This window comes from Phragmites australis, chromosome 15 (assembly GCF_958298935.1).
Source record: "Phragmites australis chromosome 15, lpPhrAust1.1, whole genome shotgun sequence".
Classification (NCBI taxonomy): domain Eukaryota; kingdom Viridiplantae; phylum Streptophyta; class Magnoliopsida; order Poales; family Poaceae; genus Phragmites; species Phragmites australis.
Window position 1 is genome coordinate 2,254,654 of NC_084935.1, and position 23,994 is coordinate 2,278,647.

General features: G+C 40.8%; 1 protein-coding gene across 2 annotated transcripts; it reads left to right on the forward strand.

Annotated features, from left to right (window-relative positions):
• The first annotated feature begins 406 nt into the window (after positions 1 to 406).
• On the forward strand, positions 407 to 23,399 carry LOC133892896 (uncharacterized). Of its 2 annotated transcripts, none has more exons than XM_062333885.1 (36): positions 407 to 719; positions 1,290 to 2,026; positions 2,104 to 2,232; positions 2,330 to 2,415; positions 3,335 to 3,443; positions 3,922 to 4,017; positions 4,215 to 4,277; positions 4,355 to 4,414; positions 5,517 to 5,585; positions 6,028 to 6,109; positions 6,216 to 6,268; positions 6,375 to 6,437; positions 6,512 to 7,741; positions 8,543 to 9,535; positions 9,618 to 9,953; positions 10,096 to 10,354; positions 10,703 to 10,925; positions 11,809 to 12,184; positions 12,785 to 12,934; positions 13,038 to 13,259; positions 13,356 to 13,577; positions 13,659 to 14,309; positions 14,775 to 15,035; positions 15,151 to 15,507; positions 16,007 to 16,410; positions 16,481 to 16,910; positions 17,047 to 18,348; positions 18,437 to 18,697; positions 18,785 to 19,075; positions 19,171 to 19,641; positions 20,167 to 20,598; positions 20,827 to 21,105; positions 21,227 to 21,629; positions 21,708 to 21,856; positions 22,239 to 22,445; positions 23,028 to 23,399. In XM_062333885.1, the coding sequence occupies exons 1-36, from the start codon at positions 656 to 658 to the stop codon at positions 23,145 to 23,147; spliced, it is 11,640 nt and encodes a 3,879-aa protein (XP_062189869.1). In that variant the 5' UTR covers positions 407 to 655; the 3' UTR covers positions 23,148 to 23,399. The 2 variants fall into 2 exon arrangements, with proteins under 2 accessions (XP_062189869.1, XP_062189870.1); XM_062333886.1 differs by having other exon boundaries at positions 1,299 to 2,026.
• The last annotated feature ends 595 nt before the right edge of the window (positions 23,400 to 23,994 follow it).

Genomic DNA, 23,994 nt, shown 5'->3' on the forward strand with positions numbered 1-23,994 from the left:
TCTGAGCCTCAGCTCCGGTGCTTGACCTCAGCTCTGGCAGGCTACGACATCGTCGTCTTCACTCCTGTGGGCCAAAGCCCATCTCGTACGAAGATCATCATGAACATGGGCCATCTAAATGGGCCATTGCCGCTGCAGGCCGGGCCGCTTTGATTGTAAGTCTGTCCCAGCCTATGCAGCCTACATTTTGGCGGACCGGATCGAAGGCTAGATGGGCTGAGGCCGGAAGCAAGCTTGCACCAAAATACCCTTCGCTGATCGCAGTATTACACAAGAGCCGGTTCAGGCTCAGGCTCGCCCGGTTGCACCCAACGAACGACCCATCGCGGCCGACCCGGTTCAACCCAACCACGAGTCCACCACCGCACCGCCCTCGCGGACGAACGAGCTCGTCCTACATACCCTCGACCCATTCGCCTTCGTGTTCCTCGCGTCCCCGTCTCTCCCCTCCAAACCCTCGGCTCGCTCGCGAGCGCGAGAGACAGAGCCTCCTCCTAAACGAGGGAACCAGTTCGCATCGGGGGAATCGAGCCCGCGCGTTCCCGACCCCCCTCCCCCTTCCCTCCGCGGCGGCTCGCCGAGCCCTCCCGCCGCTGGCCTGCAAAACCCTAAGCCCTGGCGCGGTAGGGTTTGGTTTGTCCGAGCGGGGCCCGCGATGGCGCCCATAAACAGCAGCAACATGGAGCAGCACTCGCAGCGGCTCCTCGAGCCTGACCTCCGTACGCCCGCGATCCCTCCCGCTCCCCATCGCGTTTTCCGTTCGCCGTCTCGGTCGAGTTCGCGGTGCTGGCCCGCGATTTCTCTCGGCCTTCAGATTGGCTTTGTTTTTTTCTCGAAGTACCGAGCTTTGCCGTTCGCTGTCTGTATCGAGCGTTGCTCCCTCCCTCCCCTCTTTCTATGTCTCAATTTAATTTCCATTTGAATTTTTCACGAGTTTTATGTTTTAAGCGTATACGAAGTGTGTCTTGGCATCTCCTGCCACGGTTGGGTGCTTGCTGAGGTCTTTTTTTTTTTTTCAAAAACTAATCTCTGTCTGCATCTCTTTGTTTTTAACTCCGATTTTCTCATCCAGCTTATGGGTTTTGCTCACCCTCCCGAATTTCTATTCTATCTTTCGAACGTTTTCTCACCTAAGATTGTTTTTTTAGCTGCTTAACTTGATTCCGCAATTCCTTTTATGAATTTCGCATAAAAAATACACCCTTGCCATTTAATCGTGCAAAATACGCATACTCCTTGCTTAATACGCATGCCTTTTCTGGCTGAATGGGCTGATCGTTTGCTCTTAGACTCTGCAGCTGTGCAAGTCAGGCTGCAGCTCGCCATGGAAGTTCGGGACAGTCTAGAGATGACCCACACTCCTGACTACCACAATTTTCTTCGTTGCTACTTCAGGGCCTTCTCAGCAATCCTCACCAGTTACACCAAGCCGCAGGCCACTGAAAATGCTGAGCACAAGCTGCGGAATGTTGTGATTGAGATCCTCAACCGCCTTCCACACAGCGAGGTGCTCCGTCCGTTTGTGCAGGATTTGCTTAAGCTTTCTCTACGCGTGCTGACGCAGGACAATGAGGACAATGCTCTCCTCGCCATCCGAATTGTGTTTGACCTCCTCCGTAACTTCCGCCCTACTGTTGAGGCGGAGGTGCAGCCGTTTCTTGATTTTGTTGTTACCATATACCGTAACTTTCCCAATACCGTCGCCTACTTCTTCGATAATCCCAGTGCCAACACCAATATATCTGCTGCCGTGCCCATTCAGCATTTGGACCCCACTGCTGATGCCCCAGGCACAATGGCGGTGCCTGGCGGGGGGCAACTCAACCCAAGTGCACGGTCATTCAAGATAGTCACGGAGAGCCCTCTTGTGGTGATGTTTCTCTTCCAGTTGTATGCCAAGCTTGTGCAGACAAATATCCCGTTCTTGCTGCCACTCATGGTGTCTGCCATTTCTATCAAGGGTCCAGACAAGGTTCCACCGCATCTTAAGACACCCTTTAATGATCTGAAGGGTGCGCAGGTTAAGGTAGGTCTCAGTCTGTACTCTGTTCGATTTTAGTTGCCTTATCTGTGGTGTTCGTAATGGATTGCTTGTTGTTGCAGACCTTGTCATTCCTGACGTACCTGCTGAAGAGCAATGCAGATTACATAAAGTCATATGAAGAAAGCATATGCAAGAGCATTGTGAACTTGCTTGTTACATGCCCTCCTGATTCTGTTTCCATCAGAAAGGCAAGATTTGACCTGGAGTTTTTCTCAAATTCCTGTGATTATATGCACATTGCTTTGAAAAATACTAGTTTCTTTATCTGTGTACACTGAATTGCAGGAATTGCTAGTTGGTCTGAAACAAGTTCTCAATACCGAGTACAGGCGAGGGCTGTTTCCCTTGATTGACACACTTCTCGATGAAAGGTACTCAAATTATTTTGTCAGCAATTGTCATTTTGGTGTCTGAATCCAGCTATCTGGTTTGTTTTGAAATGTGTGCTTTCTGGGATCTCATTCTGTTTTGATTTCATAAGTTAGCTACATCTTGATTTTTTTTTCTTTGGGTGCTCTTGTTTCCTGATTTGGAAGAGGCAAGCCACTTTACTTTGGAGTGCTTCATGTGGACCTGTGATCATAACTCGTTTCCTCTTTTTTCTTTGCGTGGCTTTATTGGAAGTTACTATTAGAAGGCTGACTGTTCCTAAAATAAAGAATAGCTAAAATTGTCAATAAGCTCTTTCCCGTGGATCTAAGGGTAATGCAAAGAGATTGGTTCCCACTGATGACCAACACATTAAGAAATGGATCAGTTCCATTTGACCACCTTCACAAGAGTTCAATTTTCTCCATCATCTATGAAAGCATATTCTTCTTCTTCTTCTTCTTCAAAAAAAAAAAAAAAAAAAAAAAAAACTATGAAAGCATCTGAGTTTAACTCCACAACTCTTAAAACCAGTGCGAATAATAATCCCCTTAGCTAAAACCAATCTTGTGAGAGTTCAAGGGGTAAAATGGATCTGTTCCTTAATAAAAATGGCTTTTCCATGACTTGTGTTCGTCCGAATCCATTTAATTTGAGTTCTCAGAAAATTGCTGTAGAATTGCTTAGAGAAAGGATTTCTCTATGCATGAGGCACCATGTGGTATCGTGCTAGAAAATAGATAAAGTGTATCTTAAGCTTCTCATTGCCTCGTTTGCTTATGATAGTTTTATATGCAAGCCAACTGGGTACAAAACACTTGTCTTTTTCTCCCTTTACAGATGTTGTAGCATTCATTGTTCTACATGTTTTTACTCCTTGTTTGATTCATTTTTTAACACCTCAGTTTTTTGTTTTGTCAGGGTTTTGATTGGCACAGGTCGAGTTTGCATTGAAACTTTAAGGCCTCTTGCTTATACCCTTCTTGCAGAATTGGTGCATTATGTTCGAGAAGATCTTTCGCTTCCACAGGTTAAACATGGATGTTTTAGAATTTTTGACTCATCTATCTTATCAACATATTCGGAGCAGTCTTTTTCTTCTTCTTAGATTTGCAAGTATATTTGTCATTATTATGCCCCCCATGAGAGCTTTTATGCTTGCGTAGTTGCCTTGCTGAACTTCGTCAAGTGAAGCTGTTATCTGATTTCTCCATTGCAGACACCATCGATACAATATTATAATTTAGACATGGCTTAAGCATCTGATTTATTGGCTAAGCTAGGTGCCTTGTCATATTTCTGTTTGGCTAGTCAAGAATAGAGATTCTACGACTTTCCTGGATACAGTATAATGGAACTAATTAGTCATTTAAATGATGCTGTAACCCTTATAAGATAAAAATCACTTTAAAGGCGTTTGTACTTTGTAGTTTCATTTGGTCCGTCGTATTCATATCTTGGTTTTGATTATGCTGCTACAAAAATAAAGTAACTTAACTTTTGTGCAGTTGTCACGTATCATCTATTTGTTCTCTTGGAATATGCACGATTCTTCATTAACCCTTATAATTCATACGACGTCTGCTCGTTTGATGCTGAATCTGGTATGCTTACTATTCTGACTTTCTTTGGTAGCGAGAACTTGGATTTACATTTTGATACAGTTTATGTTGTTGGGTTTCTTTTCCTTCTCTAACTCTATGCATATGAACATAAAAAACTTCATATATTACTGTGAAATTTGGCAGCTTTGAGCTAAATCAGTATTTGTAAGTCGCTGCTTTTCCTGGTGTTCCTTTAGGTTGAGCCCATATATCAAAAAGGTATTGACCAGCAAAGTATGGACGAAGCACGGGTTTTATTGGTAAGAAGTGTTTGTTCATAATAGTACTGCAGTTATTTTTCTTAATCAACTATACTTATTAGCTTGAAAATGACCAGGGGCGCATATTGGATGCTTTTGTTGGGAAGTTCAGGACACTGAAGCGAACAATCCCTCAGGTATACAGGATATTCGGTGATTTCTTTTGGTTGAGCAGGGCATGTTGGATTGGTAAAACCTTTGCCTAATTGATCGGCACATGACATGAAAACGTGGGCACGTGCATTCGATATCGCAGTAGTACAAAGTCCCAATTCCAAAATTAATGGTTGAAGAGATGGGGTTGAGGAGAACATACATATAGATGAAATAGCTAAGTGCCCATGCGTTGTAACGAAAATACAAACATTAGACATAGTAATATCAAGCACAAACTCAAGGTATGAAGATGTGGATGCGTCATGGAAGCACTGCCGAACGAATACGTCGGGAGCGATGCTGTAGCTTGATTTCAGATGAGATCGAAAAAAGGAGATTATCTGCTAATTTCCCTCTTAATTTTTTCATTTATTTTTAATAGTAAATCGAAAAAAGCTGAAGGATGATGGTGGATGACAAAAGTGGGTAAATTATTAAAATTTTAGGGTTTTTTATTAGATAGGAGGAGAGTAGCGAGAAGAGGTGACGTGAGAACCAACTTGTGTTTTATACGAACCCTGTTTGGCAGAGCTCCAGCTTCGAGATTCATGCATGATTTAGAGTTTGTAGGATAAAATAAAGTGGTTTAAATATCAGTTTTTGGTCCAAAATAAGAACTTGATGTCTAAACCAAAGACTCTCAATTTGCCAACAGATCCAGCTCTAAGAATTCTTGGAGTTGGAACTGTGCCAAACAGGCCCATAGTAGAGAGTATACTGTTCTGTTGGAACTGTAAAGCTCATAACGGGCGTAAGATCAAAATTCGTGTAAATCTTGCAATGAAGTGGTGAACATAGTGCATGTAGTCGTTGCTCAGTTGTTCTTTGCTGTGCTCTTTAGGTTCTTCAGCCCTAATCCCCACTGTGTACACACCGGCATGATATGCTCTACCTTGCTATCACTTTTCGTCTGCATGATATACCCTCTGCCATTGGCACTTGATGGTGTGATTTACTTATGTGTTCTGTGACCGGATTGAACCATGGTATTTGTCAAATACATGTTTTAAACAGAAGATCAGTGTTATCTCCTTCTGTTTTGTTGCCTATATGGTCAGCTTACTTCTCTCTCTCTCTCTCCAGTTGCTTGAAGAAGGTGAGGAAGGGAAGGAACAGCCGAATTTGAGAATGAAGCTTGAAGCTCCATTGCAGGTATGTCATGTGAACATTTCTTTCCTTGGAGTTAGCAATACCATTCATTGATCGATACTGCTGACTGCCCCCCTCTCTCTTGGGACAGTCATAAAATGACGCTTCGTCTTGATTGAATTGAATTTCCTTAACCATAGATAATTGTCTAGCTCAAATTTCTCATAAAAGAAAACAAAACAAAAGAAATGGCATGTGATTTTTAAAGATTACTACCCCTCTATCCGCTACGCAAGCAATAGCAAGCTTCTCCACCATGTGCAGGTAGCCACATTTTTATAAGCTTTGTTTGCTAATAACACACGAGGGGCGCTCGGTTGCATCCCACTTGTAGACAGTTGGTTATGGAATAAAATGTAGGATCTTTGGTGAAGTCTGATACAAACTGAGGCTGTTTTGTTTTTACTGATGATTCGATGACCATTTGTTTTGGCAAATTTTACAGACTGTGCTGAATTTGCAACCACCTTTGGAGTATACTAAGGAAATTAATGACTACAAAAGTTTGATAAGGACACTTGCTATGGGTATGTATTGTTTGTTATAAACTATCTGCACAATTCCACGTGTTTAAGAGTCTACTACAATTAGTGTCTACATTCGAATTACTATTTCATATTGAACTCATTCCAGGAATGAAGACAATAATATGGAGCATAACACATGCTCATTGGCCACGGTCACAGGTATTATGAACCACCCAAATTTAAGGACAAATTTTTTTTGGCCATTTTGATATTATGCTTGGGCTTGAATCCTTTAGTGCTTACAATCCTATAATGTGGTGGACAGCAACAAAATCAACAGTCTTCTAATTTACCTGTTCAACCCTTCAGAGGATTGCGGGAGGATGAGGTCCATCACTCTGAAACTTTCTTCCTTTTTCTTTGATTGATTCGTTGCTAATCAAATTTGATTGTCTATTTTAGGTGCGGAAGACATCAGGTGTTCTGAAGTCTGGTGTTCACTGTTTGGCTCTTTTTAAGGAAAAAGACGATGATAGGGAGATTCTGCAATGTTTTTCACAGATGTTAGCTATAATGGAAGCTCGTGATATAATGGATATGTTTTCCTTTTGCATGCCGGACCTCTTTGATTGCATGATAACCAACAACCAGCTCTTGCACATATTTTCCACTCTTTTGCAAGCTCCCAAGGTTCTCCGGCCCTTCACCGATGTATTGATTAATTTCCTTGTTAGCTCAAAGCTTGATGCCCTGAAGCAGCCAGATTCACCTGCAGCAAAGCTTGTCTTGCAACTTTTCCGATTCTTGTTCATTGCTGCAGCAAAAGCTCCGGAAAGCTGTGAACGAACACTTCAGCCACATGTGCCCGTAATAATGGAAGTTTGCATGAAGAGTGCCACTGAAGTTGAGAAACCCCTTGGTTACATGCACCTTCTCCGTAGCATGTTTCGTGTCTTGAACAGTGCTAAATTTGATTCATTGATGCGTGATCTTATACCATCTCTGCAACCCTGCCTCAATATGTTGCTCTCCATGCTTGATGGTCCAATAAGTGAAGATATGCGGGACTTGATTTTGGAACTGTGCTTGATTTTACCTGCCCGCTTGAGTTCTTTGCTACCCCACATTCCTCGTCTAATGAAACCTCTTGTTCTTGCTCTAAAAGGTAGTGATGACCTTGTGAGCTTAGCTCTACGCACACTAGAGTTTTGGATTGACAGTCTGAACCCTGATTTTTTGGAACCTAGCATGGCAAGTTTAATGTCGGAGGTCATTCTTGCTTTATGGTCTCACCTGAGGCCTCCTCCTTATACATGGGGCACAAAGTCCTTAGAACTTTTAGGTAAGTTAGGGGGTCGAAACAGGCGATTTCTGCGGGAGCCTCTTGCACTTGAATGCAAGGAAAATCCGGAGCATGGACTACGTCTAGTTCTCACTTTTGAGCCTGCGACACCGTTTTTGGTTCCTCTAGACAGATGCGTACACCAAGCTGTTGGTGCAGTTATGCAAGGTAGTGGTATGGAAGCTTTCTACAGGAAGCAGGCTCTTCAATTTATTCGAGTGTGCCTGAATTCTTTGTTAAATTTGAGGGAAAATGTACCTAGTGAGGGTGTGAGCCCTGGTATTCTTGGGACATTGGTAATCTCTTCGTTGGATCCCTCAAGACGTCGCAATGATGCTTCAGACATGAAGGTTGGTAGGAGTGCTATTGAGCATTAACCATTTAACATTGCTCCTGATGTAGTTTACTAGTTTTGTTCTGCATGCCTCTATTATCTTATGACATTTGACATCTTTGATTAATCGATTTACATTTTCCTGTTGTTGTTTTATTGTTACTAATTTTTTTGAAGTGGTTGTAGTTGTATTTTGAATTACATTCAAATAAGTTACGAGCTTCACACTGTGTGGTATAGTATCATTGACATGTTTCACCAAGTAGGTGACTGTAAGCTCGCAGAGTTAGATGACTTATATCACCATATTAAATTCCTCCATAGACCTACGCAATTTCATTCTGGAATAATAATTATTGCCAAACTGATGTAAAACCAAAGCAATTTTCATTCTTTTGCACTGATGCTGTTCAGTTGTCTCCTGTACTGTTACAACTGGATCTATGTATTGTTAGTTATTACCAAGTACCAAATACTGACAGCTGATTATTGGAGTTTGGTGTCTTGGTGTGGTCTCTGGGATGCCTTTGTAACTAAGGGTCCCTTGTAACTAATCTGCATCTACATGGTGAATCAGGTGCTACCACAGTAGCAATGCTAGACTGCCCCCGTTATTACTCCATAAACAAAATAAATGATCGTTGTGAATGGCCATTTAGATATCTTAATTTTGTAACTGTTACATATTATTTCTTAGTTTCTACTGATTCTTGTCCAAACAAAATGATTTTGTAGATTATTGGAGTTATAGTTTCTTTCTAGTGGCCTTTGTGCTCTAGTCATCTTATTGATGCTTTCTTGTTTCTTCGATTTATAGGGAGATTTAGGTGTGAAGACAAAAACACAGCTGTTGGCTGAGAAATCTGTTTTCAAGACTCTACTTGTAGCTATCATTGCAGCTAATTCTGACACAAGTCTTCATGATGAGAGGGATGACTATGTTGTCGATATATGTCGGCATTTTGCTATGCTTTTCCATGTTGATTTGCCATCCTCCAGTCAATCTGGATTTATGCAGCCTATTGGTTCTTCCCTCTCATCTAGCATCAGCATGGGATCTAGATCAAGAAACAACACTCCATCTAATCTCCGGGAGCTGGACCCCTTAATATTTTTGGATGCGTTGGTTGAAGTGCTATCCAGTGAAAATCGTCAACATGCAAAAGCTGCCCTTTCTGCTTTGAATACTTTTGCTGAGACATTAATCTTTCTTGCACGTATGAAGCACACTGGTGTGCTAAGGGGAGGTCCTAGCACCCCTATGCTAGTTTCTAGTCCGTCTTTGAATCCAGTATATTCTCCTCCCCCAAGTGTGCGGGTTGCTGTATTTGAGGAATTGTTGCCTCGGCTATTGCATTGTTGTTACAGTAGCACGTGGCAAGCTCAGATGGGTGGTGTAATGGGACTTGGAGCACTGGTTGGTAAAGTGTCTGTGGAGACCCTATGCATCTTTCAGGTCCGAGTTGTACGTGGTCTTCTATTTGTTCTTAAGAGGCTTCCAGTGCATGCAAACAAAGAGCAGGAGGAGACAAACCATGTCCTCACACAAGTTCTACGGGTAGTAAACAATGCAGATGAAGCAAATAGTGAACCTCGCCGACAAAGTTTTCAGGGAGTTGTTGAATTTCTTGCACAGGAGTTGTTTAACCCAAATGCTTCAATGGTCGTGAGGAAGAATGTGCAGGCATGCTTATCACTGCTTGCAAGTAGGACTGGCAGTGAGGTCTCTGAATTGCTTGAGCCTCTGTATTCACCATTGCTTCAGCCTCTCGTTTCACGACCTCTTCGCTCGAAGAACATTGAGCAACAGGTATCTTAGATTTTTAAGTTCTGAGCCATTCAAACTCGAAGTCCACAATATGAATAGATTGATTTTCCCCCGTTTGTCACAGGTGGGCACTGTTACAGCTTTGAACTTCTGTCTTGCATTGAGGCCACCTCTTCTGAAGTTGTCTCCTGAGCTTGTCAATTTTTTGCAAGAAGCTCTTCAAATTGCCGAGGCTGATGAAACTGTGTGGGTCACCAAGATGATGAATGCCAAAGTAATTCTGACTTGGAACAAACTAAGAACTGCATGCATTGAACTACTCTGTACTGCCATGGCATGGGGAGATCTAAAAGCTCCAAATCACAGTGATTTGCGTGCAAAGATTATTTCAATGTTTTTCAAGTCTCTAACATGCAGGGCTACAGAAATTGTCAATGTTGCCAAGGAGGGACTTCGTCAGGTGCTTTAGCTGTACCTATGCTCTCATATATTGACATGAAAATTCAGAACATGTTTTATTATCATTTTATTCGCTAGTTTCTTATACTTTGTTCTCGATGTTACAAATTTGCTGTGTCCATACTGATAACTGCATTTTATAGGTTGTTCAACAGCAAAGGATGCCAAAGGATCTTCTACAGAGCAGCTTAAGGCCCATCCTAGTTAACTTAGCACACACAAGGAGTCTTACCATGCCGTTGCTACAAGGATTGGCTCGCCTGCTTGAATTACTGTCAAACTGGTTTAATGTCACTTTGGGTGCTAAGTTATTGGATCACTTGAAAAAATGGCTGGAGCCAGAAAAGCTTGCCCAGACCCAAAAATCTTGGAAGACTGGAGATGAACCAAAAATTGCAGCAGGTCTGAATATTCTATTGATTTTCTTATCTGCCTCCGTCTATGTGTACTTTGTTAATGACATCAAGTCTCAAAATAAATGCACATCACTCCAAAGTTAGGAACTATATCATATTATTCAATTGTGTTTATAGAACTACACTAGACTTGTGAAGTAGATGATTCTGATTTGCATTGAGAAACATGAAAATAACCAACCCTTGATTTGTTTGAAAACTAACTAGTTTGAAAAGGACTAATTCTTCTCGTGTATGTGAGCTTCCTTTTCTTGTAATTGATCTTGTCTCGTTTGCTCGTGGTTGGGAGTTATTCTGATATCATGTCTGATTTTGCTTTTCCTTTCTTGGGCAGCTATGATTGAGCTTTTTCACCTTCTTCCCCCGGCAGCAAGCAAATTCTTGGATGACCTTGTTACCTTGATAATTGATCTGGAAAGGGCACTTCCTGAAGATCAATTTTACAGTGAAATCAACAGTCCTTACCGTGCTCCACTTGCAAAATTTTTGAATCGCTATGCTGTGGAGGCTGTAGACTATTTCCTTCTTCGATTGAGCCATCCAAAGTATTTCAGAAGGTAGACATTTTGCAAATTCATTTTTTTATGTTGAATATTCTTGTCATCAGTGAAGTCATTTGACTGCAACAAACAAAGTTAAGTGATTTAAATACAAATGCCTTTTATTTTTGCAACGATGGGAAGCTTCATTCAGCACCACATGCTGGTTATTTATATGTTTATATTGGTATACTTTTCCTTTAGCTTTTACTGTACCATTGCTGTCATACCAAACTCGGCAAAGTGATCAGCTGCAAAGACTTGTGCTGGCCTATTTCAGAAGTTTTTTTGGGTTATATTGGATAGTTCTGGATATAATTTTCCCAATCTGCACCTTGTTGCTACTCCTTCTGTCATTCCTGCCTTTTGATTTCTTTTTCATTTCTCGTACCAACCATTTGTGTTGTAATGAATCTGATTGGCAAATAATATTTGAATGGCTCTTGCATAGCAGTAAGTTGTCAATTCGATTTATGTTATGCTCTGTCCTCATTTTCATTTTTTGGTTGCATGCCGTAGCAAAACATTGACTTACTATTCTGGTGTATTCAAATTTTAAATATGTGAATAGCCTTTAGTTCTATGGAAGTTATCATTGCTGAGATGCACTACCTACTCTTAGGCTTAGCATGGGGATTACACGGATTTGGCCGTAGCAAAAGGTCTCCAGGCGGTGTGGCCAGACTAGTTTGGGATGTGGTTTAGGTAGTGGTAGCTTTTTTCCTTGTAAGTGGCGCGTTTGGTTAAGCTTGTGTGAGGTGTGCGTGGGTGTTTTGTTTTTGTTTCTTTTGGGTATGGCCTATGTAAGTTGTCCGTTTTCCTTCTCTATCTCACAAAGATACGCAGCTCTCCTGCGTATTCGAGAAAAAAAATTGTTTCTTATTATTTCTTGAAAATTCAGGTTTATGTACATAATCTGCTCTGATACCGGGGAGTTAAGGGATGAACTTGCGAAGTCACCTCAGAAAATACTTGCTAGTGCCTTTCCTCAGTTCTACCCTCAAACTGAAGCAGCTGCTACTCAACTATCTTCGTCTGTGAAGGATGAAGCCCTTACTGGGGCTATATCTGAGAATTTTACTGGACAATCTTCATCAAACATGGTTACTGGTTCTGATAGTTATTTCAATGGATTAGAGCTTGTCTCAGCCCTTGTGAAATTGATGCCTGAGTGGCTTCGTAACAACCGGATTGTCTTTGATACCTTACTACTCGCATGGAAATCACCTGCAAGAATTGCTCGCTTGCAGAACGAGCAGGAATTGAGTTTGCCCCAGGTAGCCATTGGAATTGCTATATTTGTTTGTACACTGCTCGTGTATAAAATCTCTGATATCTCAGATTTATGCCATACTAATTTAACAATAATGTTTCAGTTGTCTTTCACTTATGAACATTTTTATTTTCTGTTTCGTGCATTATTTGTTTGTTTCGCATATTAATTACTTTAGTTTGTGGCCTCTATTTTTGCACTACTTAGTGACCGTTTGCACTACAAATTGTCAGACAAGTTGGATGCCGTGAAGTTACTTAAGATCCTGTAACTTTCGATGATCTTGTGCTAACATTCTAAAATGATAGTTGTACACTTCACCACTGCAGTGGATTGACAATCCCAAGCAACTTGTTACAATATCATATGGAATTTAATGCTGGTGTATGCAAGAGCTAAATACTCTGGCACTTGGCACTTATCACTCGTATTCACAGCTGCACAAGATATATTATATATCTCCTTCACTCCTGTACACAAACTGCTGTCATCAAAGTTTTGAGTTGCTTTCATACCCAATATCATATTTCTCGTTTGTTCCTTCCACGTTGTATTTGTCCACTATCTACTGCCTTTGCGTTATATAATATTGCTTTCTGTACAGGTGATGGAGAGTAAGCGGCTCATAAAATGTTTCCTGAATTATTTAAGACACGATCGTACTGAAGTTGGTGCACTCTTTGATATGCTATCAATATTCCTGTACCGTAGTCGGATAGATTATAGCTTTCTTAAGGAATTTTATGTCATAGAGGTAACACCATTTCTTGTCTCAGATTCATATGGTAGTTATCTTTTTTGTGTATTTATTGACTCTTTCTTTTTTCTTTTTAAATCATCTTTACTTGTTCTTCTAGGTTGCTGAAGGGTACACTCCAAATCTGAAGAAAACTATTCTTAACCACTTTCTGAACATATTCCAGTCAAAACAATATGGGCAAGATCATTTAGTTGTCACCATGCAGATACTTATCCTTCCAATGCTAGCTCATTCCTTCCAAAATGGACAAAGTTGGGAAGTTGTCGATCCTTCTATAATTAAAACTATTGTTGACAAGCTTCTTGATCCTCCAGAAGAGGTAACTATATGAAACCACACTACAATGACACCTGGCAACAGCCAAGTTTGCTTTACTCCTCACATGTGGAATTGAAAATTTTCTTCATTTCTCTAGGTCAGTGCTGAATATGACGAACCATTAAGAATAGAACTCCTTCAGCTTGCAACATTACTTTTGAAGTATCTACAGAATGATCTTGTTCAACATCGAAAGGAACTCATAAAGTTCGGTTGGAATCATCTCAAGCGTGAAGATAACTCCAGCAAACAGTGGGCCTTCGTGAATGTTTGTCATTTCTTAGAGGCCTATCAAGCTCCTGAGAAGATAATTTTACAGGTAGTTTGACATAAGTTTCTTTCAGATTAATTGATCATTTTCTTACATCTAGCTGCCAACGAGACATATCATTCTCTGTAGGTTTTCATCGCTCTGCTACGGACATGCCAACCAGAAAATAAGCTGCTGGTGAAGCAAGCTCTTGATATCCTCATGCCTGCCCTTCCTAGAAGACTTCCTCCTGGCGATAGCCGCATGCCAATATGGATCAGATACACCAAGAAAGTCCTTGTGGAGGAAGGCCATTCAATTCCAAACATGATTCACATATTCCAGCTTATTGTTCGCCATGCAGACCTTTTTTATAGTTGCAGAGCCCACTTTGTTCCTCAGATGGTCAATTCTCTTAGTCGCCTTGGATTACCATACAACACAACGGCGGAAAATAGACGGCTTGCAATTGAACTTGCTGGATTGGTAGTGGCATGGGAAAGACAGAGACAAAGTGAGATGAAAGTCGCTCAGGAAAGTGAGAGCCAGAATCAAATAGGTGATATGCTTAATCCTACTGTTATTGGTTGTGATCCAAAACGCTCCTCAGATGTTCCAATGTTCACCGATGATTTGAGTAAGAGGGTGAAAGTTGAACCAGGCTTGCAACCTCTCTGTGTGATGTCGCCTGGCGGGGCATCTATACCTAATGTTGAGACACCTGGATCTTCGGGACAACCAGACGAGGAGTATAAACCTAATGCTGCAATGGAGGAGATGATCATTACTTTCCTTATAAGGGTGACTATCCTTTACCTTTTTGTCCTGTGAAGTACACACTGAATTGCATCAGAAGATTGCCCTTGTTAAAACACCAAGCTGATAAGTCTCTTTCTTCATGCCTTACATTCTGATGCCCATTTGCTTTTGTGGTATACGTGACATATTCTAATGCAGTTTACTTCCACTTGAGGCATATATCACAACACACAAGAAAGCCACGCCTTTTCCATTGAAACAGACAAAAATACAACATTACAGTATCCAATTTTACTTCATTTGCGGACCAAGGAATTTGTGTTAGAAGGTCCATTGGTCTCATCTGAATCTTGGTCATATAGTGATAGTGTGAAGTTACTACTTTGGACCACCTTACTAGTATGTTTGACAATCAGCATATCCACAGCAATAGTTTAGGTATTTACATTGTTTTTCTTTTTTGCATTGAGTTGCGTGCACTCATAAATTTGTTGATTTGGAGAACAGGTGTCACTGGTGATTGAGCCTAAGGATAAGGAATCTAGCTCAATGTATAAGCAAGCTCTTGATCTACTGACTCAAGCTCTGGAAGTCTGGCCAAATGCCAATGTCAAATTCAATTATCTTGAGAAATTGCTTGGGAATCTGTCACCCTCTCAGTCCAAGGACCCTGCAACAGCACTTGCACAAGGCCTTGATGTTATGAACAAAGTATTGGAAAAACAACCCCGTCTCTTCATTCGGAATAACATCAACCATATTTCTCAAGTAAGTAACTTCAGACCATCCTTGTTCTCTCGATAAGGTCTTTGTTGTATTTGTTTTTTTGACGGGATTAAGACATTTTTCATGCTTGATGGGTTTTTGTGCTTATTCTGTTTAGATACTAGAACCGTGCTTCAACAACAAAATGCTGGATGCTGGAAAGTCACTTTGTTCCTTGCTAAAGATGGTATTCAGTGCTTTTCCTCTTGAAGCAGCCACGACACCACAAGATATAAAGTTATTGTATCAAAGAGTTCAAGATCTCATTCAGAAGCATCTCGCTGCTGTTACAACTTCACAGATATCACTTGAGCTTAGCAATGCTAACTCCATTATAAGCTTTGCACTGTTTGTCCTCAACGCGCTTGCTGAAGTACAGAAGAATTTCATTGATCCGTTCATCAGTTTGCTTTTCCGTGTCCTTCAACGTCTTGCACGTGACATGGGGTCTTCTGCTGGCAGTCATATCCGACAGGTATGTTGAGTTATGGATGCAATATGGTTATGTTCTTTAACTGATGTGTATGCATTAGCAAGCTTAACATATTTAGCTGATAGCAATATACTTTGAGTTATCTAATATTTCCGCTTATATCTTTTTTCACAGAACTTGTATGACTTTAGCTAACTCCAGTACTATTGATTAGCTTGAACATTAATGTACTGTCACAGTAAGATACTCACATGTCATGGATGAAAAACAGTACACATCTTTTCCAACGAAATCTGTCACATTGCATATATATGTGAAGATGTAATTGTCAATCTGCTAATAAGTATTAATTCTTTTCCTTCTGGAAAGTTTTTTAATCAGTTTTAGTTCTCCCCAGGGCGCTTTTGCTTTCTTCTGGAAAGTTTGTTTTTTGATAGTTTACTTTCGCACCAAAAAACAGTTGGATGACTACATCAATCATGTCTAAGCTCCGATGATCTATTACCATGTCAGTGCGTCATTGACTTTGTCACAATTTCAGGGACAGAGGCCTGAACTGGATTCAGCAGTTAGCTCACGTCCTACTGTAGATTCTACTGTCATATCTAACATGAAGACCGTCTTAAAACTCATAAGTGAGAGGGTGATGTCCTGTTCTGATCACAGAAAATCTATGGGCCAAATACTTCAAGCACTTCTTTCAGAGAAAGGCACTGATTGCAGCATTCTTCTATGCATACTAGACATGATAAAAACTTGGATTGAGGATGATTGCAGACTTTCTTCAGCTACTGGCTCTGTTAGTTCGCTTAACCCAAAGGAAATACTAACTTATCTTCAGAAGTTATCACTAGTTGACAGAAAAAGCTTCCCCCCCTCTGCACAAGAAGAATGGGATGCAAAATATTTGCAGCTACTTTATTCGCTTTGTGCAGATTCGACCAAGTAAGGACATATCTGTAAAGCAAGTCATTTGAGTTTTTTGTCATCTATTTTATGATTTCTGTTCCTGCAGATATCCATTGGCTCTTAGGCAAGAGTTTTTTCATAAGGTTGAGAGACAATACATGCTTGGACTTAGAGCTAAAGATCCAGAAATGAGGAAGCGATTCTTCAAGCTTTACCATGACTCTGTGGGAAAAACGCTATTTTCTAGACTGCAGTTTATAATACAGTCGCAGGACTGGGAAGCAGTGAGTGATGTTTTCTGGTTGAAGCAAGGCCTCGATCTCATTTTGGCTATATTAGATGAAAATGAACCAATTACACTTGCTGCAAATTCTGCTCGAGTACCAGCGCTTATGATAGCAGGGCCAGTTCCAGATCGTATTGCCATGCCTCAGCAGGTTTCAGATGCTCAGGAAAGCATGGATGGCACTTCTTTATCATTTGATTCTCTTACAACAAGGCATGCTCAGTTCTTAACTGAAGCGAGCAAGCTTGTGGTAAATACCTGCACTCTGAGCTATGCTGGTGTCCAGGATTACCACTTTATTCCATGCCTTCTAAAGAAAACACTTTTTTGACATGAATTTAACCCAGTTTTAGGACTTAACTGTTTGTTATTCTCAAATCTTGTAGGTGGCAGATATCATGGCTCCGTTGAAGGAACTTGCATTTGCTGATCCCAATGTTGCATATCATTTATGGGTTCTTGTCTTTCCAATTGTTTGGGTCACCTTACATAAAGAGGAACAAGTTATACTAGCTAAGCCAATAATTGCCCTTTTATCGAAAGATTACCATAAGAGGCAGCAGGGATGCAGGCCTAACGTAGCTCAGGCACTACTTGAAGGTCTTCATTTGAGCCATCCTCAACCACGCATGCCTAGTGAGCTTATCAAATATATTGGAAAAACTTGCAATGTGTGGTATACTGCAATCGCCTTACTTGAAAGTCATATGTTGCATATGAATGAGTCTAAGTGTTCTGAGTCCTTGGCGGAGTTATATAGGCTTCTTAATGAAGACGACATGAGGTGTGGATTATGGAAGAGAAGATCAATCACCGCAGAAACAAGAGCTGGGCTTTCGCTTGTCCAGCATGGTTATTGGCAACAGGCACAAAATCTATTTTACCAGGCAATGATTAAAGCAACTCAGGGAACATACAATAACACTGTCCCAAAAGCTGAAATGTGTCTTTGGGAAGAACAGTGGTTATCCTGTGCGACTCAGTTAGGTCAGTGGGAAGTCTTAGCTGATTATGGTAAAGGTGTGGAGAATTATGAAATTCTTTTAGATTGCCTTTGGAAGGTTCCTGACTGGGCATATATGAAAGAAAATGTATTTTCCAAAGCTCAGGTAGAAGAGACACCAAAGTCACGCTTGATTCAAGCCTTTTTCACCCTCCATGACAAAGGGACTAATGGTGTTAGTGAAGCAGAGAACCTTGTCAGTAAAGGTGTTGAACTTGCACTTGAACAGTGGTGGCAGTTGCCTGAAATGTCGGTGCAGTCCCAAATGCCTCTGCTGCAGCAATTTCAACAGTTGGTTGAAGTGAAAGAGTCCTCTAAAATACTGCTTGACATTGCAAATGGGAACAAGCCAGCTTCAGCAAGCTCTGGTGCCAATTCCAACCCGCATAACTCATTTGCTGACCTCAAGGATATTCTTGAAACATGGAGACTTCGGACTCCCAATGAATGGGATAATATGACTGTTTGGTATGACCTGCTTCAGTGGAGGAATGAGATGTACAATTCAGTAATAGATGCATTCAAGGACTTTGGCCAAACAAACCCTCAACTCCATCATCTTGGCTACCGAGACAAAGCTTGGAATGTGAACAAGCTTGCTCACATAGCTCGCAAGCAAGGTCTTCCTGAAGTTTGTGTAACTATACTGGATAAGATGTATGGTCATGCTACCATGGAAGTTCAGGTGTCTACCTTGACCATCACCATATTTATAATACTTCATATTGCACTATCTTTTTATCTTACTAGTTTGCATTCTGTTCTGGTTGCAGGAAGCATTTGTGAAGATATGTGAACAAGCTAAGGCTTACTTAGAAATGAAAGGCGAACTAATCAGTGGTCTTAACTTAATCAATAATACCAATTTGGATTTTTTCCCTGTGAAGAATAAAGCAGAAATACTTTGTCTCAGAGGTGACTTCCTGCTAAAAATGAATGACTATGAGAATGCAAACCAGTCTTATTCGAAAGCAATAACTCTTTTTAAGCATTTGCCAAAAGGATGGATTAGCTGGGGAAATTACTGTGATATGGTATGCCTATGCTCCTTCATGTCGTTAATAATATCCCTTAAAATTTCCAGAATTCTTGACTAAGTTCTGTTGTTGTGCTCTTTGCAGATTTTTAAAGAAACAACTGAAGAGGTTTGGCTTGAGTACGCCGTCAGTTGTTTTTTTCAGGGCATCAAATATGGAGTTTCAAATTCAAGGAGCCATCTAGGTCGAATTCTCTACCTTCTCAGCTTTGATACACAAAATGAACCCGTAGGAAGGGCTTTAGATAAATATCTTGAGCAGCTGCCTCATTGGGTATGGCTTTCATGGATACCTCAGTTATTGTTATCATTACAGAGAAGTGAAGCCCAGCACTGCAAATTGGTTTTGCTAAAGATAACTCAAGTTTATCCACAGGTAAAAGCAATGTTGCTACGTTGTTTGTATTCATTGAATTTAGAAAATGCATATTCTTGCTCTGGGCCATACATATCTGAGACAAGTTGAAACAGGCCTTGTATTATTGGCTTCGTACCTACTTGATGGAGCGCCGTGATGTTGCTACTAAAACTGAAATGGGAAGAAACATGTTGGCTCAGCAGCGTATGCAGCAAGCTATGTTGTCAAACAATGCTGCCAATAACTTACCTGATGGGAGCGCAAGGGCATCTAATCATTCGGGTGGTAACATGACTTCTGACAACCAGGTTCATCAAGCCACCCAATCAGGTGGTGCTACTGGTTCTCATGAGGCGGGCAACCTCCAAGGACAAGAGCCAGACAGATCTACTGTTGAAGGTGGTGCAAGTACCAGCCATGATCATGGTCAACATAGTTCGACAGGAGCCGAGGGTTCACAAGTTCCACTAAGACGCAGTAGTGGACTTGGTTGGGTAACTTCTGCAGCAAGTGCATTTGATGCAGCAAAAGACATAATGGAAGCTCTTAGGAGCAAGCATACTAATCTAGCCAACGAACTTGAGGTAAGAAATAACTAAGTAATTTATGTTGTCATTGGAAATCACGTTAATGAGAATTGACAATAATTTTTCTATTCTGCTGCAACCTTTTTTGTTTTCTTTTATGGGGTGGGGGTTGGGTGTAATGGCAATGCTGAATTCTGAAATGGAAGGTTGTGATTGTTTTGTGTGTCTAAAAAATGCAACAGAGAGTGGATAAGATTGGTATAAAGTAAGCTATGGCATACTAGTTACAGTATAGTTTAGCAAAGCTAGCAAATATTTAGATGGGGAAGAAAGTGGTGAATATTTACTGTATATAATAACAAATTTTGTACTAGTTATCGAAATGTTTACAGAGCTAGCATTTAGAATCGACATAAGGTGGTGAATATTTACTTCTTAAGTTTCTAGTATTTATAAATTATGATTATGATTATAGAAGCTTGTGAATTCACCATGTAGAGCGCTTCTAAGCTTCTCCAATGCTTAAGAATTTCATGTTATAAATACTGATTGGTAGTCTAATGTTATTTATTGCTGTTTCAGCTCTTACTGTCAGAAATTGGATCAAGATTTGTTACTCTGCCTGAGGAAAGACTTCTTGCTGTGGTTAATGCACTGCTTCATCGTTGCTACAAGTATCCAACTGCAACCACAGGCGAGGTTCCACAATCTCTCAAGAAGGAACTCTCTGGTGTATGTAGAGCTTGCTTTTCGCAAGATGCTGTTAACAAGCATGTTGATTTTGTCAAGGAGTACAAGCAAGATTTTGAGCGTGACCTTGACCCAGAGAGTGCTACTACTTTTCCAGCAACCCTTGCTGAACTTACTGAGAGATTGAAGCACTGGAAGAATGTTCTTCAGTGCAATGTAGAGGATCGGTTCCCTGCAGTATTAAAACTAGAGGAAGAAAGTAAAACACTTAGGGATTTTCATGTAGTTGATATAGAACTCCCAGGGCAGTACTTCACAGATCAGGTTGGTCGCATGATCACTTTTTATTGTCTCTTTCGAAGTCAATATATCACTCACAATTGGTGCATCATCAAATGGATGATTTGCCACAATGTTTTGAAAGTAACAACGTTTTATCATGCAAGGAATGTCATGTGACTTGTTTTGCAATGTGATAGCTGCATTATGCTATTTCCCCTGTCATTACACTGGTTGCCCTTTCTTTGGTCTTACATTTTCTATCTGTTGTAGGAGATTGCACCTGACCACACTGTTAAGTTGGATAGAGTTGGACCTGACATACCAATTGTCCGGAGGCATGGTAGTAGCTTTCGCCGGTTGACACTCATTGGTTCTGATGGTTCACAGCGCCATTTTATTGTTCAGACATCACTGACTCCGAATGCTCGGAGTGATGAAAGGATGCTGCAGCTATTCCGCGTGCTGAACAAAATGTTTGACAAACACAAAGAATCTAGGCGGCGCCATCTCGCTATCCATACCCCAATAATTATTCCTGTTTGGTCACAGGTGAAATACTCTTCTCTCTTATTCTTTTACACGAGATAATAAATTGTTATCCTGAATTATTTGCTTCCGAGTACTAGTACATCGAGTCCTTGGTTTGACACATCATTTTGTCTTTATTTAGGTTCGGATGGTTGAGGATGATTTAATGTACAGCACCTTTCTTGAGGTGTATGAAATTAACTGTGCACGTCATAATAGAGAGGCTGACTCGCCTATTACGATTTTCAAAGAGCAGCTTAATCAAGCCATTTCAGGGCAGGTCTCTCCTGAAGCAGTTGTGGAACTACGTTTGCAAGCATACAACGAAATTACTAAAAATATTGTTAATGATAATATCTTCTCCCAGTACATGCACAAGATTCTGCCAACTGGCAACTACCTCTGGACCTTTAAGAAACAGTTTGCAATACAAGTGGCTCTCTCCTGCTTCATGTCATATGTGCTGCAGATTGGTGGCAGGGCTCCTAACAAAATTCTATTTGCTAAAAATACTGGGAAAATCTTCCAGACTGATTTCCATCCAGGTATGCTCCTTGACGGGTATCAATCTTTGTAAATAAGGCTTATCTGAAGGTTATGATTGCTCATTTGTTTCTTTGTAGCTTATGATCCAAATGGAATGATCGAGTTCAATGAGTTAGTTCCATTTAGGCTGACACGAAACATGCAAGCTTTCTTCTCGAATTTCGGTGTTGAAGGTCTCATCGTGTCCGCCATGTGTTCTGCTGCCCAGGCTGTGGTTTCACCTAAAGTGAGTATTTACACTCAGCATGCTTTTACATTTCGACAACAATGTACGGTTGAATTTTTGTAGGGTAGGCTAAGAGGGTGAATAAAGATTCTTTTGTCTTGTTATTTGATCTGTTAAGTCCTTATATGCCACTGAATGCTTGCCTCATCCCCTGTATTTCACTCATCATCTCACTGACACGTGGGCTGGATCCACCTTGTCAACGACATAATGAATGATTTTGCAATTTTCAGTGTCATATAAGGAATTAATGCCTATTTTTATTGTGGTTGCAATTGACCTTGCATATTTCTTGTCGGATATGAATTTTTCTGTTGCATCTTTTTCCTTGTTTCCTAGCCTGAAAAAAATGTGATTGGATTGTTGTTTCGTGTTTTTTCAGCAAAGCCAGCACATTTGGCATCATTTGGCTATGTTTTTCCGTGATGAACTGTTATCTTGGTCATGGAGAAGGCCACTTGGCATTCCATCGGTCCCAATCGCTGCTGGTATGATCAACCCATTGGATTTTCAACAGAAGGTGATAAACAATGTGGAGCATGTCATCAATCGTATCAAGTCAATATCACCACATTATCTTGCTGATGAGGTATGCTGTTTCTTTTATCTTGATTTGTTCCTGTTATTTTTCTCAAGAAAGATCTTTCTGGTCTTGTGCTGATTGCCCTAGCCAGCCACAAGCTTTTACAATGATGATGCCCTCACCGGAATTGTCTGTTCCTTTTTTTTTAATGGGTGCAGCAGATTGCTTTCTGCAAATAGAGAATAAAAATGCTTGTTGTGATGAGATAATGATATGCCACAGGATTAGGTTATTTGCATGTATTTTTTTCGGGGTCCCATCACCCCACCTTTTTATTTGGTACTGTAGGTGTTGCCATATGCTGCATCCAGAATTCGGACAGCACTACATGGTTTTTAAACATAAACAACTATTCTTAATGTTATTCATCCAATAAAACTATGATATTACGAAAGTGCATTTCAAGACAATCTAGTCATATAATTTTATTTTTACAATCTATATTTTGAAAGACATGCATAGTCAAATTTTGGAAGCTTGTCCAAATGTTTGTGACTAAAGGGTGTATTTACTTTGGTCTTACCAATAAGAATTCAGAGGCAAGTAATTTAAGTTATGCCACCTCTGATCATCATCTTGTTGTATCAGGAGGAGAATGCAACCGAGCCGCCTCAGTCGGTCCAAAGAGGCGTCACAGATCTGGTGGAAGCGGCGCTGTCTTCGAGGAACTTGTGCATGATGGATCCGACATGGCACCCATGGTTCTGAAGGCAGCCCATTCTGATTGTAGCCTGACCAACAACCGGCGTGTGTTCAGTCCCTTCTGATTAATATCTGGTAGCCTGCTCGTAGATGCTGTACATATTTCTTTGCCTGCAACGCCGGCAGAAACTCCTTGTGTTATGTAGATAATGCCAGGGTGTCACCCTGCCCGTTGTTAACTGCTGTATTGGCGTTGCTTATTGTCAACTTAACTTGAGGGTAATTAACGAGATATCATCCAGAATTATTATGTGCTCATTTCATTGCAACTATATGTTTAGATGCTCTTCATTGCCTTTAACTAGCGGCGGTAGCATTTCTGCTAAGTTTTGTACAGAATCATTTGAACCTATTTTGTACAGAGGCGTAGGGGAAACCGATCTGTCGCAACTCGCGAACAGGTTGTTTTGTGCAGAAGCTGCAGCTCCGCCTCTACATGTGCATCGTCGTTGGGGGAGGCAAACCAGTCGGTTCCGACATCAAGATCGTGGCGGTGAGCTGTCCTGTCGTCCGTGCCGACCAAACACCTTTTTTCTCTCTCTTCGTTTAGTCTGAGCAATAGATTTGAATCTCTAACTGGTATACGACGTACTAATCACATCGAACTCTCGTCTCAAAAAATTATACAGTATCGAACTTTACGCACAGTTCGAGCAACACCGACAGTGCAGGAACCACTACCAAACGTGTAGTCGAGGGGATAGGAAAAGGAAATCCACTGATGTTCCATTCCCAACACGATAAAGGAATTACATCAAACTTTGTGAGCATTCGTGAAAATCATCCTGAAATTTCTTCTGCATTTTCCCTTCTTACTGCTCTTTATCACCAAAGACAACCCCACAACTCCAGT